The sequence below is a fragment of the Zalophus californianus genome, chromosome 8 (genome assembly GCF_009762305.2).
Source record: "Zalophus californianus isolate mZalCal1 chromosome 8, mZalCal1.pri.v2, whole genome shotgun sequence".
In the NCBI taxonomy this organism is placed as follows: domain Eukaryota; kingdom Metazoa; phylum Chordata; class Mammalia; order Carnivora; family Otariidae; genus Zalophus; species Zalophus californianus.
The window spans coordinates 22807613-22825317 of NC_045602.1; the positions used below are offsets into that span (position 1 = coordinate 22807613).

Sequence of the window (17705 nt, forward strand, 5' to 3'; positions counted from 1 at the left end):
AAGTTTTGAGATTGGGAAAGAACACAACCATGAACAATTCTGATCCTAATTGAAAGTGGGAGAGAAGACTCATATATAAATTTCAAACAGACTGCTAGAACTTTTCTGATAAGGAATGGTCTAAGCCTTGACAGCACAACTTTGTCTTTCCTGAAGAAGAGAATGTTCTGGGATAGTGGACTCTCTGGCTTTCTGCCCACCTACTGAATGCCCCGCAGACTAGCATGATGATAGTCGCCATGGGGCCTGCCCCATTGCTCAAGGTACCAAATAGCTTGGCAGTCCTCCCAGCAGATGTTACTGCAGTGAGTAAATGATTAGTTTAAGGGTAATGTTTTGTTAGTCTGCTTTTAAAGGAAATCAGGTAAGGACACAGAAAAGCTCCCAATTATTTGAGCATTCATAGTAAACTCTGGCTAGAACCAGCCTCTGTCTTTTCAAACTCCTTTTCCTCATAAAGAACTAGATGCTAATTTCCAAGGAGGAAGGATTAAAGGCTGAGGCGTAAGCTTATTAAACTTCGCTAAATGTATGAAGGCTTATAAAGAAAATGAAAACTTGTCAGTTTTGATTCCTTGGATGACTAAACAAGACAATATAGACTTTAATTGAAGCAGAATAGACTTAGGTTAGATGTAAGGAAAGAACTTGACAGATTCATTCTTGTATGAATTAGGCAGCAAATATTTTGACAGAAAATTAATTTATGTTTATGATTATGGATAGCAGTATGTCATTTCAACTCAACTGTATATCCAGCAACAACCCTGTGAGGGAGATGGAGTTACCCCCCTCCTAGGGAAGCAAACTGAAGGAAGAACATTTTGAGAAATTTGCCCAAGGACTCACAGCAGATATAAATGGTAGAGCCAGGGTTTAAACCCAATCTTTTCAACTTCAGGCTCCCTATTTTTTCTATGACTTGGAGCCAAATTAATCTTCCTATTATTACTGTTTTTTTAATTGGGGAGTACTATAAGGCATTATAGGAACCATGAAAACCTTACTGCCTGGCGTCCGGTCTCTGATCTTTCATCTAGGCAATTAGTACTTTTTTAAAGATTTTATTTTTATTTATTTAAGAGAGAGTACATGTGGGTGCGCGCGCATGTGCACACACGCACATTAGTTGGGGGAGTGGTAGAGGGGAAGGGATAGGGAGAGAGAGAATCTTGAATGGACTCTGGGCTGAGCACGGAGCCCAAAGCGGGGCTCGATCTCTGACCCTGAGATCATGACCTGAGCTGAAACCCAAGAGCTGAATGCCCAACTGACAGCCACCCAGGCGCCCCAGGCAATTAGTACTTTTGGTTTTGTTTCAGAGAGCTGTACTGTTACGTTATTTTCAATAATGAAATTTTGGTTATAATTTTCATTCTATTACCATACTAGAAAATCCATTATTTGGGTATTAAGCTATCTCTGGAAAGTACACGATTTGATGTGTATTTACTCCTCTAGCCAGATGGCCTTTTCTTCCTTGGTCTGCTCAGTTCTTGTTGCTTTTTTCTCTGGAGTCCAGCTCTCAGTCTGGTCTTGCTCATCTCCTGCAAGAATGTTCATTAACTAACTGGGTGAAGGCATTGAGTGTTTTCCATGTTATGTTCCTAGTTTTGTTTTTTGATTTGGATATTTCATATTGGGGGAGAAATAACCTTGTGGGGTACCAAAGATGCCACTGATCAGCTGGTGAGCCTACCCTTGATTACCTTCCCATTTTCTCTAGGTTTATCTGGCCTCGGAGATCGAGGAACTGAGTTTGCCAATCTGTTCCATTCCCATGTCAGAGGAATAGTAAAAGGAGAGAAAGGAGAGTGCTTGTGGTCTGATACGTATTTTTATTTAAAAACGGTAATGAAACTTTTAGTTTTCTGCTACAACCCATTTTTCTCTTACAGTGAAAGCAAAAGTCCTCTTTGTGGAACAGAAGAAAATACGTTCCCTCTAAACAATGGACTGAAAACGAATTTGATTTATAAATGAGAATACTGAGGGTGGGATACTGATTCAGAAATTCTGCAGCGTGTAATAAAAGAAGAGGAAATGGCACGGAATCACTGCCTCCTGTGATTTGAAGGCCATTGTGAAGAAAAACAATGTACTGAAAGAAAGTTCTTCATATTAGGACATATATCATTGCATCACATTTATTTATCTTTCTGGATATTTTTATAGCCCTTAATAAAAAATATTAAAATAGCCTGTGCTATTGTCTCTTGGTGATGTTTTCCCCCACTCTTTGAAATAAAAAACAACTACATTACTGAAGAATAACCATTGTTCGTATAAAAGAAAGTTTCCATAATGAAACTTGTGCAAGACTTTCCAGTCTGCTCCTCTTTGTACCTCATAGGAAAGGCAGAGTCACTCTATAGAGTGATCTTGAAAAAACTCCCATGAAATAACAGAGAGGGTAATGGTGAACAGGAATAAGGGGGCCAGCCTTGTAACACAAAAGAAACTGTGAGAACTTCTGTTTTGTGCTTATATAATTAGGAAAAATGCCATTGGTCCATATTCTCAAACTCCGGTCACTGAGTAGATACTGAAGCAGTATCTAGGAGTTTCTAGGAATGCTTTGGACTCCCTTTATCTTCTAGATTTCCTTTTTTTTTTTTAAAGAATAGCTATAGTGTATTTCCATAGAGCCACGGCTAGGGCTTTTGGGGCATGGTCCCACACAGCCAACCAGTGGAAATTCCACTAATCCCTAATGTTCAGGTGAGGTAAGACTGCCTTACCCAGATCCAGATACTTTCTCACTCAAGCTATTTCCTACAGATTTTCAGAAATACTCAGTTTTCTCCTTATCACATTTCTGACAATGTAAGAAGGATCAGCTTTTATTTTGAGTTCTGCTGGTTCATATCCTACACCGTTTAAAGCATTTATATAGAATGATGGTGTGCCTACCATGGCCTCAAGAAGGATGAAACCAATGTTTCAAGGTAACATTGGTGTTACCAAGGTGTTCCCTCTCCATGGCCCAGTCTGTCTAGGGAGGACATGCAAGCATAGCTTTCTGAAGTTGGAATTAGATGTAGACAGTTGTTGAGTTTCGGGGGCTTGTGGCATTAGAGTCGATCAGCTATTTTCTGGCATCTGTTGTTAAAGCTTTGGTTCAAAGCAATAATAGGTGAGATCTTGGCTATTTTTCGGTTGAAACTATGCATAGTGGTTTTGGGTTACAAGAAAAATCCTTCACCTGGTCCCAGCTAAGCCTGCTATAAAGGGTCTGTGACATAAATGAGTCGCCATTGAAAAAAGCAAAACAACAACTTAAAATCTGGCTTAACAAATGACTTGTCTATTCAGCACATGAGCTGAATGTGGCCCACAGGTGGTGTTTACATTTTTCAAAAATCAATTGCTGATACTTAAACATTGAAAAAATTTCAATAAACATCCAAACTTCTGGCTTCTCTCACAAAACAGAAGCTTTGACAACACCAGCACCAAATATCAACTGTCTCTCTTAGGAACAGCTTGAACAGTCCAATTCATGTGACCCTTCCCTTATTTAACATTCTCTGCTCGGACTCTAGACATTGTTGTCCACAAGCCCTGCCCTGTGGTGGACGTACGGCATTCAGGATCTGTTGGCAAGTGAGTTTGCTGGTTCCTCATCGTGGTAATGTTTGTACAGGTCCTGGTCATGGCATCCTTAATTTTGGGTGGCTCTTGTAAATACATGAAAAGTGAAGAAATCATTATAAAAGAGTAAAGGCTGAGGATGACTTCACAAATGAACATATTTGCAAAGAAAGAAGAGGCTATTTGATAGTAAGCTGCTAGCTAAGAGAGGCCACCTCCCTCCCCCAAGTACATTTATTTTAGGGTTAGTAGCAATCAAAACAGATCAAGTGGCAGGTCTTTTTTGTATGGATAAGAAGACTGTGTTCCTGCGGCCCGGACACTGACCGCCGCGATGAAATTGGATCTCTTGAGCATTTCTTCCAAGGACAGACTTGGGTAGTAAGCCAGGTAGAAGGCCAAAGCCCCCACAAAACTGTCACCAGCGCCCTGTAATTGAAAGCACAGTTGTGGAGATAAGCATGTAATCACCTGGTGCCCAGAGTGTATGTTAGAAATATTTAAGTACACCTTTTATTTTAGAAGAATTTTAGATTTACATAAAAAGTAAAAGGATAGTACACACAGGTTTCCATATACCCCACATCCAGTTCTGGTAATGTCTGGTAACCTCTGGTAATGAATGAAACAGTGATATTAATTGAACTCCATACTTTATTCGGATTTCACTAGTTTTGCTTAATGTCCTTTTTTTCTGTCCCAGGATCTCCTCCAGGATTCCTTATTACATTTAGTTGTCATGTCTCCTTAGACTCCTGGGGGCTGTGACAATTTCTTGGACATTCTTTGTTTTTGATGACCTTGATAGTTTTGAGGGCTGGTCAGATATTTTGTAGACTGTGCCTCAGTTGGGATCTCTTTTCCTCATAGACTGTGGTTGTGGTTTTTGGGAAGTGAAGTGTCATTCTCTCATCATATATATCAAGGGTACATCCTGTCAACAGGACTTGCCACTGATAATGTTAATCTCAATTACTCAGCTAAGGCAGTCTTTGCCAGGTTTTTCCACTGTAAAGTTACTTTCCTCCCTCTTCATACTCTACTCTTTGGAAGCAAGTCACTCAGTGTAGTCCACACTTAAGGGGTGGGGCAGAGTATTATTTGGAATTCTCCGTGGGAAATTTGTCTCCTCCGCCCCCTCATTTATTCAGTCACCTAATTATATCTGAAGGAACTCATGGGTTTTTGAAATTTTTTTAATTTATTCTTTGGGCTATAATGCAGTACTACATTATTTCATTGCTCAAATCCTTCCAGCTTTGGCCATAGGGAGCTCTTTCAGTTGGCTCCTGTATCCCTTTGACATACCCCCATTGTTTTGTTTGTTGAGTGCTTTACTTTCTGGGATATTATAAGATGCTCCGGGTTCATCTTGTATATTCTCTGCTTTAGTCCTGGAATTAACTGTTTCTCCATTAAAATGGATGCAGAATGTGGTGAGAGTTATCCAGATATTGTTTTCAAACTAACTATGGGGACACAACAGTTTCTTTCCCTTTTCTCTGAAGCTCCAAATGTCTGAGTGGGTAAAGTACATATATGGATCCATAGAAATAGAAAACACCAAAGAAAGTCTGTTGACTTCCATCTCAGGTGGGGTAACACATGTGTTCACCTAACAAAAATCATTCTGGTATTTAATAGCTTTCAGATTCATTTTCCAGTTTTTCCCAGTTTGTTGTTCCTTACACCCAAGGATTTCATAACAAATCTTGAGGCTATACTTCAGGCTTCATGAAGAGCCTTGCCATGCAAGATTGTTCCAGTTGCAACTGAAGTATTTAAGGAGCTATATGCCCAGGACAGTGATGGGTGCTAGCAAAGGGGAGAATCCATTGTGGATTCAACGCTAAGTAGTATGGCAGAGTTTATAAATGCTGTTGGATCCTCAGAGTTTGAAGGCAGCCTCCCTGAAGAAGGGAGTTCTTATAGATGAGGCAGATTATAGAGAAGGAAGGCCTCAAGGAACAAAGACACAGGAGGAGGAAGGAACAGAGTGAGCTCATGAGACAGTGAATGGCTTTAAGGAGAATGACATTTCCCCTTGTTTACACAGATAAAGCAGTCAGTATTACACTTGCCAAGGAGTCATAGTAACGCAGGTGTGAATTCAACACTTTCCTTCCTCCCATAAATGTCTTCTAAGTGCCCAAAATGTGTCAGGCACCATGCTAGATGCTTTGCAATTGTTTATATCAGTCTTTCCTGACGGAAACAATGGAGAAAGAGAGACAGGGCTCTTGCCTTCCATTAGTTTACAGCAGAGCAATGCAACAGTGCTAATATTTGGTTTTCTTATTTACAAGGAATGGGGGCAGTATTTTTTCCTTATGTATCTTTTATGTTATTGCTTAAGCTTACTATAAGCTTATATTTTTCCAAAAAAAAACAATAAAAATATTTCATGAATAGTTAAGTCATGTTTCTGTACCTCTCTCACCTTTAACTTGTGGCCTGACCAGTGCAAAGGCACAGGGCTGAGGGGAAACATTCTAGCATCACTGCCAGAAATCAGTTTTATATATTCCTGTTGGCTAGTGGGGTATTTAGCTGCAGACAAGATTTTTAAGAAAGTATAAAAAGCATTGTACTTATATCTGAAAGACTATTGAAATTGCTTCCCATTATAGCCAGAGCCAGGGAAACAGTGTTTGGTGGAACTGTGTGTGCTGGAAGCATTATTTAGGCAACAGTGATTTTCACAACTTGATTTCCTTTTATTCTTAGTGCTATACACTGTGTTCGTAGAGACTGCAAAGGTGCAGAAAAAAAGAAATTCAAGAAAATAAAGACAAAACATATTTCTCATGAACTTAGATGCAAAAACCTTAAAAAGATTTAGTAAACTCTGTGTGTGTGTGTGTGTGTGTGTGTGTGTGTGTGTGTGTGTGTGTGTGTGTGTGAGTGTGCGCGCGCGCACGCATCTCATTCCTGATAGGGTTTGTCCCAGGAATGTAAGATTAGTTTAACTTTAAAACTAATTACAATTAGGGGCGCCTGGGTGGCTCAGTCATTAAGTGTCTGCCTTCAGCTCAGGTCATGATCCCAGAGTCCTGGGATCGGGCCCTGCATCAGGCTCCCTGCTCTGCAGGAAGCCTGCTTCTCCCTCTCCCACTCCTGCTGCTTCTGTTCCCTCTCTCACTGTCTCTCTCTGTCAAATAAATAAAATCTTAAAAAAAAACTAATTACATTTAAAACTAACTAACATTAAAAAAATCGGGCGCCTGGGTGGCTTAGTCGTTAAGCGTCTGCCTTCGGCTCAGGTCGTGATCCCAGGGTCCTGGGATCGAGCCCTACATCGGGCTCCCTGCTCGGCGGGAGGCCTGCTTCTCCCTCTCCCACTCCCCCTGCTTGTGTTCCCTCTCTCGCTGTCTCTCTCTGTTAAAAAATAAAAAATCTTTAAAAAAAAAAACAATTTAGTTCACTAAATTGAAAAACCTTATGATAATTTTAGTAGAAGCAGAAAAAGCATTTGAAAAAATTCTACATCCATTTATAATAAAAATTCAGCAAACTTGAAATAGAAGGTATAACTTGATCTTCTTGATAAAGAGCATTTATTAAAAATCCACAGTTAGCATCATACTTAATGAGAAAGATTGAATGATTTTTCCCTTGATACTGGAAACAAATCAAGGATGTCTGTACTCATTACTTCTATTTGACATCATACTGGATTGCTGGCCAGTGCAATAAGAAAAGAAAAAAAAAAGGCAAGCAAAAAGGAATAAGTAAAACTCTTTCTTAGCTGATGGCATAAAAAATCCTAAGAAATCCAGCAAAAAAGCTACTAGAAATAGTAGATTTAGCAAGGTCACAGGACACAAAGTCAATATAAAAAAATCAATTGTATTTGTGTATAGTAGCAATGAACAGTAAAAAAATTAAATTATCAAAACATACACTATATTAGCATAAAAATATGAAGTATTTAGGGTTAAATGAATGTGCAATATGAATGAATATGTGCAAGATTTATACACTCTTACTATGGAAAGTAAAAGAGATTAATGAAAACAAATAAATGGTGAAATAAACCTTTTTCATGAATTGGGAAACTCAATATTGTTAACATGTAAATTCTTCCTAAACTGATGTATAGATTCAGTGTAATTCCAATAAAAAATCCCAGTTAGAAATTTTTAGAAATTGGTAAACTGATTTCTAAAATTTACATGGAAATACAAAGGACCTAGAATAGATAAAACAATTTTGAAAAAGAACAAAGTTGGAGGATGTAAACTGATTTCAAGACTTACCATAAGATATAGTAATCAGACAGTGAGATATTGATGGAAAGATAGACACTGTAGATCACTTCAACAGAAAGAGTCTGCGAATAGACCAGCAACTTATTTTTAACAAGGTAATTCAGTGGAGGGAAGGATAGCTTTTTCAACAAATGATGAAGAAATGGATATCTATATGGAAAAACATGATACTTCACACCATACACAAAAATTAACTCCAAATGGGCCATAGACCCAAATATAAGGGTTAAAACAACAAAACACCTAGAAGAAAATAGAGGAGAAAATCTTTGTAACCCTGTGTTAGGCAGATTTCTTCAAATGCACAAAATACTTAAAAAAACTGATAAATTTGACTTTATCAAAATTTAAAACTTTTGTCCTTTAAAAGAATGCCAAAAGACAAGCCATGAACCAGGAGAACATATTTGTAAAACATATATCTGATGGGGCACCTGGGTGGCTCATTTGGTTAAGTGTCTGATTTTGGTTCAGGTCATGATCTCAGAGTTCTGGGATTGAGCCCTGTGTCAGGCTCCATGCTCAGCAGGAAGTCTGCTTGTCTTCTGCCCTCTCCCTCTACCCGCCCCCTGCTCATTCTCTCTCTCTCTCTCTCAAATAAATAATTAGTAAAATCTTAAACCCATATATCTGATAAAGCATTCTTAATATTTCAATAGTGCAACCCCAAAAGACAAAAACCCCATTAAAAATAGGCAAAAGATTTGGACAGAGACTTCATCAAAGAAGACAGACAATGGCAAATAAGTATATAAAAAGATGCTCAACACCATTAAACATAAGGTAAGTGCAGATTAAAAACACACTGAGATAATCCTACATACCCATTAGGAAGGCTAAATTAAACAGGTTGAAAATACTGACTTTTGTTCCAGTGGAATAATTGAAATTCTTATCTGTTGTGGGACTGCAAAATGATACAGACACTTTGGAAAATAGTTTTGGCAGTTCCTTACATTATTCAGCAAACACTTATCATATAGCTTAGCAGTTCTCCTCTTAGGTATTAATGTAAGAGGAATGGAAACATATGCACATAAAGATTTACATGAATGTTTATAGGAGCTTTATAATCGCTCCAAGTTGGAAACGATCCAGATGTCCTTGAATGGATGAATGTGGTACATCCATAGAGTGGAACACTACTTAGCAACAGAAAGGAACAAATTGCTTATACAACATGGATGAATCTCAAAAGCATTATCTTAAGTGAAAGAAGCCAGACACAAAAGACTACATACTATCTTGTATGATTTCATTTATATGAAATTCTAGAAAAGTCAAAAGTGTATCAACAAAAAACAGACCAGGGGCTGGAGAATATCAACTCCACAGGGGCTGCACAGGGAACTTTCTGGAGTGATAGAAAGTTCTGTAATTATGATTGGTGGTTAAATTACTCTACGTTTGTCAAAACTCATTGAATCATACACTTAAAATGGGTGAAATAAAGCTGATTTTTATATAGGCAGGGGTGGGGGGCACTGAGTCATGCAGGAGTGTAATGTAAGTTTTGAAAACTTTGGGAATATTTAAGTGCCCTCAGCTTATTGCTGATTAAAGTGTATGGTTGGGATAATTTTTGAGACTTACTATGGGCCAGGGTTAATTAAGTGTTATGATTGGCATATAGGAGCCTATCAGGCCTTGTATCGTGAGCCCTAATTCCACCTCTGTTCTTCTACTATAGATGTTTCTCTTCTAGCAGTGGGGCTTTGAAGTCAGATTTGTATTTGAATCTTGGCTTTGCCACTTACTAGCTCTGTGACATTGGGAAAACTAATGTAAATTCTCTGTGAGTTTTCTCATAAATAATGAAACGATTAACATCTCATAGGGCTTTTGTGAATCTGTCATTCCTTGCTTCTCAGTTTTCTTACCCAAATTCAGTTCACAGAACTCATGTTGCTACTTTAACTTAACCTTCCACCTTACTCCCCTATTCATTCCATCGCCCTGCCCTTCCCCCACCCCACTTTGTGCTGTCACGCCCCCCTTTCTGTGTCCAGTCATGAAGTATGATCATGCCACTCTTCTTTACCTTCTCATGTCTTCCTGCAAAACCCCTTTCCTTTCTTTAGAAGGGCCCTTGTGTCTTCTCAGGGTATCTCATTTTGCCACAGCTACTTAAAAACACTTTGATAACCTATGTGTTCAACCAAAAATCCCATAAAAAGTTCAGTTTTCTATTTCCTGTCTGCCTCTGTAAATAGTGGGCTGTAGGTTAAATGTTCAAGTCCACATAAAAAAGAAATCTGCATGCAATGAGGTTGACCCATCCGCAAATGCAGAAGTGATGTATAGAAGGGATGGATAAGAGGGCGCCTGGGTGGCTCAGTCGGTTAAGCGACTGCCTTCGGCTCAGGTCATGATCCTGGAGTCCCGGGATTGAGTCCCGCATCAGGCTCCCTGCTCAGCGGGGAGTCTGCTTCTCCCTCTGACCCTCTTCCCTCTTGTGCTATCTCTCATTCTCTCTCTCTCAAATAAATAAATAAAGTCTTTAAAAAAAAAAAGAAGGGATGGATAAGAGATAAGTTGTTAACAATCACTTGAAAATTTATTATGAATCCACGAGTCTGGGGTGCCTGGGTGGTGCAGTCAGTTAAGCATCTGACTCTTGGTTTTGGCTCAGGTCGTGATCTTGGGGTTGTGAGATCGAGCCCCAAGTCAGGTTCTGTGCTCAGTGTGGAGTCTACTTGGGACTCCCTCACCCTCCGCCCCTCTCCCACCCCTGAATAAATAAATCTTTAAAAAAAAATGAACTCACAAGTCTATACTGATTTTAAATAGATAAATGAAAAAATAATGTAGAAGGGAAAACTCTTCTTACAGTAGAATGCCAATTAGTAAATACAGAAGTTTGAAAAATCACTTGTAGCCATCATAGTAATAACTGATTCAGGCAAGAATCATCAGTGGATGCTTTTAAAACTGCTGGATAGGGTGCCTGGGTGGCTCAGTTGGTTAAGTGACTGCCTTCAGCTCAGGTCATGATCCTGGAGTCCCGGGATTGAGCCCCGCATTGGGTTCCCTGCTCAGCAGGGAGTCTGCTTCTCCCTCTGACCCTCTTCCCTCTCGTGCTTTCTATCTCTCACTCAAATAAATAAATAAAATCTTAAAAAAAACTGCTGGATAAAGGTTTGAGGAGGATACAATATTTACAAGTTTGAAAGTATCTCCATAGAGATGGCCTATTCATAACAGATAAACGGTCTAGTGGAGAAACCTGGGGGACACCACCTTGACCAAGTGAGCAACATACCAATAATGAGACAAACTGCCATCGCATGCTCCCCGATGTGGGGCCTTCACAAGGACATAATGTCACTTATGTGGTATTCCTGCCTAAAACACGTTACCTAACTCAGATCATGGGGAAGCACTGGACAAACCTAAATGGAGAAAAATTCTATGAAAGAGTGAAGTTGTGATTTTCAAAAAAATATCAATATCATGAAAGACAAGGCTGAGGACCTGTTTCCTATTAAAGGAGCTAAAAGAGCGTGACAATTAAATGCCATAGAAACTCTTGGACTGCCTTCTGGACCAAAAAAATTATAAAAAACACTTTTGAGACATTATTGGACTGTGCATAAAAGATTACTTCAGTGTTAAATTTCCTGAATTTGATAATTATATTGTAGTTTTGTTATGTCCTTGTTCTCAGGCGCTCTCTCCCGAAGTAGTAAGAGGTGAAGAGTCATGATGTCTGCACTTACTACTCTCAAATGACTCATACAAAAAAAAGTATATTTATGTACTTTGAGAGGCAGCAGTAAAACAAATGTGGCAAAATGCTAATCACTGGTGAAACTCTGCAGGGTATACAGGCCTATAACAACTTGTCTGTCAGTTTTACATAGGTAAGCAAACATTTTAAAGTTTTTAATACAAGTTGATTTTCAAAACTTCTTTAGTAAAATTTCATCAGTCACTTTGTGAATTTACAAAGGAGCCAATTTCAGCCTCTGAATAATTTTCCTTTCTCTTAATTCAATTAAGAGGACATCGACTCCAAGCCGGGGTGAACTGAACTGAGAGATGCTCCTTCCTGCATTGAGAATCCCCGTCTCGTCATCTCATCCAGACAGTTTCCCTTTCAGCGAAGGACTAGGCAGTGACATCCACCTGCAGGTCGAGGGGACTGGGAGGAACTTTCTGGCCATGACAGTGACTGCAGAAAAACTGAGGTCTGAGATGTTAGAGGCAGCACCGTGGTCATAGCATCCGGTGCCTCATGCCAGGACCACAACTGGGCTGTTGTTTCAACCAAGAACCAAGAACCTCGACTGAGGTGACAGCCATATGTTGAAGTCTTATGAGAGGTCAGAAATCTTGTCCAGTTCTTTCCTTGACTCCTCAGAGTTACACAACCCTTATACAATACATGCTCATATACAATATATGCTCAGTCAAGGACTGCCGATGGGCCACTTCTCAGCTGCCCTGGTCTCAGGTGGGGTGGTGGTGGTGGTGGGTGTTGCATGTTCTTCTTTACAAAGAGGGCGGCCGTTGGGCCTCTGACTCCCAAAACAGAGAGAAGTAGGAAAGCCCTTGGAGGACAGGGGCCATCGACTCAGAACCATGAAGACCAGCAAAGGCTACCTTGAAAATCACATTATATCCCATGATGGAAAAGCTCTTTGAAATTTAAGCATGAAAGGTGTGGACAAGTAAGTACTACTTCACCTTCACAGAGGAGTGGAGGGGTAAGGAAGGGAGCGAACATTTATTGTTTGCTCTGCATCAGGAAGCAGCAAAGCTGGGTGCTTACATACACACCCAAGACATTTCTTCTTTACAACCACAGCCCCCTGACCCCTGCAACCCTTCTGGGGACCGAATCTGAGAGACATGAAATGATTCATCCGGGGTCACATGGCTGGTAAGTGGCAGTTTGCATCCAGACCCAACTGATTTCCATGTTCTGTTCACATTACACCACAGAGCAACTGTTTGTGGGAAGCAGGGAGAGAGGGGAGAAGGAAGGAAATCACCAAGTTAAGAAGCAGCTTTCTCCCTTCTACCTCCTACTCCTTTGTCCTTCCCTCAGGACACCATACTGGTGGCTGTGTTTTGTCAGGACTACAGTCTGGGACAATCTGAAAACTCTTTGAGGGCAGAGGCCCTATCTCTGTCCCTTCTGTCTCTCCCACTGCCTCACCCAGTGCTTTGAGTTGACCTGCCCCGTTGGACCTAGTTCCATTGTGTTCTCTTCCAAGGTGGCCAGAGGACTCGCTGAACTACATGTGACTTTCTTTTGTGTCAGTGAAAATGGAGGTTAGGTTGCCACAGCCCAGAGTTACTTGAGATTCATTCTCATTGTTGAATCTATTTATATCACAAGGCTTTCAAGTGCCAATAAATTCTTCGGCTGTTGATTCACATCTTCAGTATAACTATTTTTATACGTTGGTATGCTTTTTTTTAATGGAAAGTGCTTTAAAAGTGGAAGCTGCATTGTATCACTTTGATTTTCCTGTAAGGAAAGTACTTTCCAATCAATCATTCTTGGAATAATGGAACACTTCTCATTGATACAACATGATGGTTTTAACCTTTTACTGAAAATTATTTCTGTGCCAGAAGGGGTGATGGCATAATTCATCTTTCTTCCATAAAAATACCCAGGTGGTTACTATTCGCTGCCTTTGCACAGTGATATCCTCTTAAGGAAGAGCCGCTCTTACAGGATGGATGGGGCCTTCACGCTCCTGGGTTTGGAGAAGTCCTGGTCTGTGGCACCCACAGAGGCGAGTGGACCATGAGTGGGGTGAAAGGACAGCAAAACATGCCCAGCCTACCTGAGCCCTCCAGGGGGGTGGGCAGGGGGAGGCGCCCAGGCGCTCTGCAGGGCTGGTGGGGTACGGAGCACCTGCGAGGTGGGAACTCCTGAGGGCAGCACCCTAGAGTTGGGGTGTGGGGTTGGCGTGGGCAGCTTCTGCCTCAGAGCCTGAGGCATTCTTGCCCTCGGGAGGTTGTTACCCATTTCCCTTCTCCTCCCCTTTGGGCCCCTCTCTCTGTCCGACTGTCCCACTCCCGCATTTGCCAGCCCACTTCCAGTCTCTCAGGGCTCCGCTCTCTTGACGAGAAACGGGCACGCACTGATAAACCTCATGGAGCTGGTGCCATCCCAGCAGAGCACGCCCACATGTTGATGCAAGTCCAAGTGGGCTACGTTAACTCTTTTGTCCGAGGTCCTGCACAGTCAGGCTCCTGGCTGGGTGCTGTGCCTACTGTGGCCTTGATTTCACAAGACCCCGTGGAGAGGTGGGTGTGGTTGGGGCCCTGGTGTATGGTGACTCAAGGTGGCACTGTACCACGGTGCCCAGGTGAGGGGGGCACTGTGGTCCACAGGCCATGCTCAGCTCATCACGCTGTGTGCCTGGCCAAAGGGGCACCTTCTTCTAATTTGCACTAAGTGCCCCAGAGGTTGGCAGCAACACTGGAGGGTCCTGATTTTAAAACTGAGGAACTAGGATTCGAGGAGGTTAAGTAACTTGCCCGAGGGAAGAATAAAGGTGGTAAAGGGCAGTCAGGAGTTGTACCAAGGTCATCTGTGTGGAAATCCCTGCAACAGAGCAGGTGGAGAAGATATTTTGGGAAAGAGAGATTGGGCTTTTGGCTACGGCTTGAATTTTCCTATTTCCCCGTGGGAAGGCTTAGGTTTTCTATAGCACTGAAGGATGACGGGGATGACAGAGTGAAGACGGTGAATGTCTAATGCTGTCCCTCTGTACGGGGACCCACTTTCCTCCGTGTGGTTGGGGCAGGAGTAGAGACGAGACGGTGACCTTGCGTTGCCCTTGTCAGGTGTGGGGGCGAGTGGGAGTGCAAAGAAAGCAAAGGTTTTAGGGAACACCACCTCCGACGAACAGCCAGTTAGTCTAACATGGTTAAGGAAGGAGGGGAGGTCAGGAGGGAGTCTACAGGTCAGAAGGAAACAGAGGGAACTAAGGGCAGTGAGAAGTGAGGTAAGAGATGAGAGAGCTGGTTGTGCCCAGAGAGCAGGATGTGAGGTGTACTCCCATACAATGGAGGCCATGCAGGTATTAACCATTTCCGGGGAGTCTCATGGAAGTGGGAGGCTGGAGGGGAGGTGAAGAGTCACTGGAAATGAGGGCATCTGGGAACTATGAGACTCAGTGATGGTTCACCCTCGTGGCACTGAAGTCATCTGACAGGATGGCAGCAGTGGGGTGGAGAGAAAAATGGTGATGTCGATAAACAGAACAGTCAGGCAAGGAGGTCAAGGCATTATAAGTGAATTGCACGAGCCTCGGAGATACCGGAATCTCTACAGGAGGGTAGGTGAGGGATGGCTGGAGGCTGCAGCAAACGGGCTTTGGGATGAGAGCAGCTTTGACCTGCAAAGGCTTTCTGGAGAGTTAAGGATGTAAAGGAGCTTACGATGAGGAATAAGACAGCCGGGGCGGGGTGGCGGGGGTGGGGGGGCTGGGGCTTCAGTGGAATGTTCAGGAGGGAGAGAAGCACAGAGCAGCAAGGGACTCTCCTGGGTTCTGTGTCTCTGACTTTCCTCTGTCTCTATCATGGGCCCTTCCCCTTCTCCTGCACTAACAATATTGGCGTTCCCTTGGCCCACTGTCCTTCTCATTCCCCGTAATTTCCAGGGGGGTCTCTACTGCTGCGCAGCTACAGTTTCAACTGCTATGAACACGAGGAGTCCCAAGTCAGTACCTTCAGCACACACTCTCCTCTGTCTTTGGATTCGTGTATCCAACTACCCATGAGTCTGCTCGACCAGGCTCATGTCCCCTGCCGGCAACTCTAACTTGGCATGCCCCAAATGAACGCGCACCTCTGCCTGAACACGGGGCCCCTTACCTTTCCCGCACTGGAAGTCTGGGGGTCTTCTGGATATTGCCCTCCCATAGAACGAATTATTCACCAGTTGCCAAGTTTAAATCCTAAATATTTCTCAAATCTGTCCTCTCATCTCCACCCCTCCTCCCAGCGCCCTACTTCATGCCCACATTACCTCTAGAGGACGGCATCAACTCCCTGACTAGTCTCCTTGCCTCCCGTCTGGCCCCTTCCAACCCAGCCCCCACACTGCTGTGAATCTGGCCACTTTGCCTCCATGCCTAAAGCCCTTTGAACACTTCTCATCTTCCTTAGGATACAATTTTAGCTCTTCAGCATGGCGCATGAGGCTCCCTAGCACACTTGCCTAGTTCCATCTCTCACCTGTTCCTATTCACCTGTGGAAACCTGGGTCTTCATTCACAGAAATATCTCGCTTGGACTCTTCCCTAGACTGACTCCTACTCATCTTCTAAGACTCCACTGAGGTATTAACTAGTCATCACATATTTACTGACTGGCACCACATTTAAAGCACAGTGTCTTCCCCGATCCCAGGAGTCTGGGGAGGTACCCTCGGGCATGCTCCTGCCCTCCTCCTTGGCCTTCATCCCTTCAGAGTAGAATGGCGCCAGGCTCACCACTGAAACACGTGCTGACTAAATGGAGAACTGTCAGGAGGGTGGGTGCTGAGTGATCATGTGAGGAGCACACATTGTCCCGAGAATGCCCTGGAGCAGGCATGACAATGAGACAGACGTGTGAAAGTCCCAGTTTGCCAAATTCTAGTTGATAGAAAAGTGGATGTTAGAAGTTAGTTAGAAGGCATGATGGGTATTAAGTGTGGTTGGGGAAAAAACCCATGTGATGAAAATCCCCAAGGTAAGAACTTGTCAGGCGGCTAGAACAGATCCCAGACAATCTTGCAAGAATGATGTCATCACGAGGCTTCAGTTCTCAGGAATCCATCCCCACGCTGGATGACTCATCACCCGAACTGCTGACGGACCCTAACAGCTAAAACCCTTGCATTCTTCCTCGATGGCTTAACACATTCCATCTGACGAGTAGATACCACTTTCCTTTCTTTTCAAAACCTCTCCCTACACAAAGCTATTCAAAGCGCACACTGTGGACCCGAATTCCTCAGCCAGGCTTGTGGTTTTAGAGGCCAGGGAAAAGGCAGATGGGATGAAACATGACTAAATCCCAAATCAATGCACTATTTCTTCTCCAGAAAGAATATCACAAGGGGTTCAGGAAAGAGAGAGAGAACAATGTCAGCCTGCCAGGATCCCTGCCACCTTCCACCCCCACGCCAGCAGGGCTGCGCCAACGTTGAGATGGCTCGCCCTCAGGCTAGTGTGGGGGCCAGTCCTACTTTGCTCCTGCTTCCACGTTCTGAGAATGGGCTCCTGCCTTGCTCCTGTCTGCAGGGGGTTGAGCCATGAACATCTGGTGGGCCTGGGGAAGTACAAGTCATTCTTTATCCTTTAAGGGCGAATCACGGACTGGCGGGAGCCCTCGTGTTGTGACCCCTGAGGAAGCAGCAGAGAGGGAACAAACAAATGTGGTTTTAAGTCCTGCCTTTTTATTAGCCATGTGTCATCTTTAAGAACGGCAAATTCAGTATTTTTATACCTACAGTGGAGCCCCGCTGGACATAGCTGGGGAAAATGGTTTTCTCAACTGGGAACATGTTTTCTCAGCTGGGACAATGCACTAAATGGTCTGGAATCAGATGGACCTGAGTTTATGTCCTGATTTCACCATCCTGGCAAGTTACTCAACCTTCTCTGTGACTATCTGTAAAATGGGAACCTACCTCATAGGGCCACTATAAATACTGAATTAGATATGTATATGAAAGGCCTCACCCGGTGCCTGGAGCAGAGCGGGTGCTCCACAAAAGAGGGGTGGACTAGACAGCATCATCTCAGAGGACCCCTTTGTTTGTTAACGTTTTTCGAAATGAAAACTCATGGCCTAGGTCAGAAGGGATCAGCCAAGGGTTCT

At 42.8% G+C, this 17705-nt stretch overlaps 2 protein-coding genes across 9 annotated transcripts in view; one reads left to right on the forward strand and one right to left on the reverse strand.

Moving 5' to 3' along the window:
- The window catches only part of MRPL33 (mitochondrial ribosomal protein L33), a 52780-nt gene extending 50578 nt beyond the window's left edge, over positions 1-2202 (forward strand). Inside the window, exon 5 of one of the 2 annotated variants that reach the window (XM_027624148.1) lies at positions 1899-2202. In XM_027624148.1, coding sequence (XP_027479949.1) covers positions 1899-1948 — 50 coding nt within the window. In that variant the 3' untranslated portion in view covers positions 1949-2202. The remainder of the gene's footprint in view (positions 1-1898) is intronic. The other variant, XM_027624149.1, reaches the window with a different exon arrangement.
- Positions 1-17705, reverse strand: part of RBKS (ribokinase) — an 84874-nt gene that overhangs the window by 2193 nt on the left and 64976 nt on the right. For 4 of the 7 annotated variants that reach the window (XM_027624144.1, XM_027624147.1, XM_027624140.1 and 1 more), the window contains 2 exons: positions 7854-7927; positions 2344-4023 (listed from right to left, as the gene is read on the reverse strand). The exons of 2 other annotated variants lie outside the window; for them this stretch is intronic. In XM_027624144.1, coding sequence (XP_027479945.1) covers positions 3840-4023; positions 7854-7927 — 258 coding nt within the window. In that variant the 3' untranslated portion in view covers positions 2344-3839. Of the gene's footprint in view, positions 1-2343; positions 4024-7853; positions 7928-17705 lie in introns of those variants that run through there. One more of the 7 variants, XM_027624139.1, reaches the window with a different exon arrangement.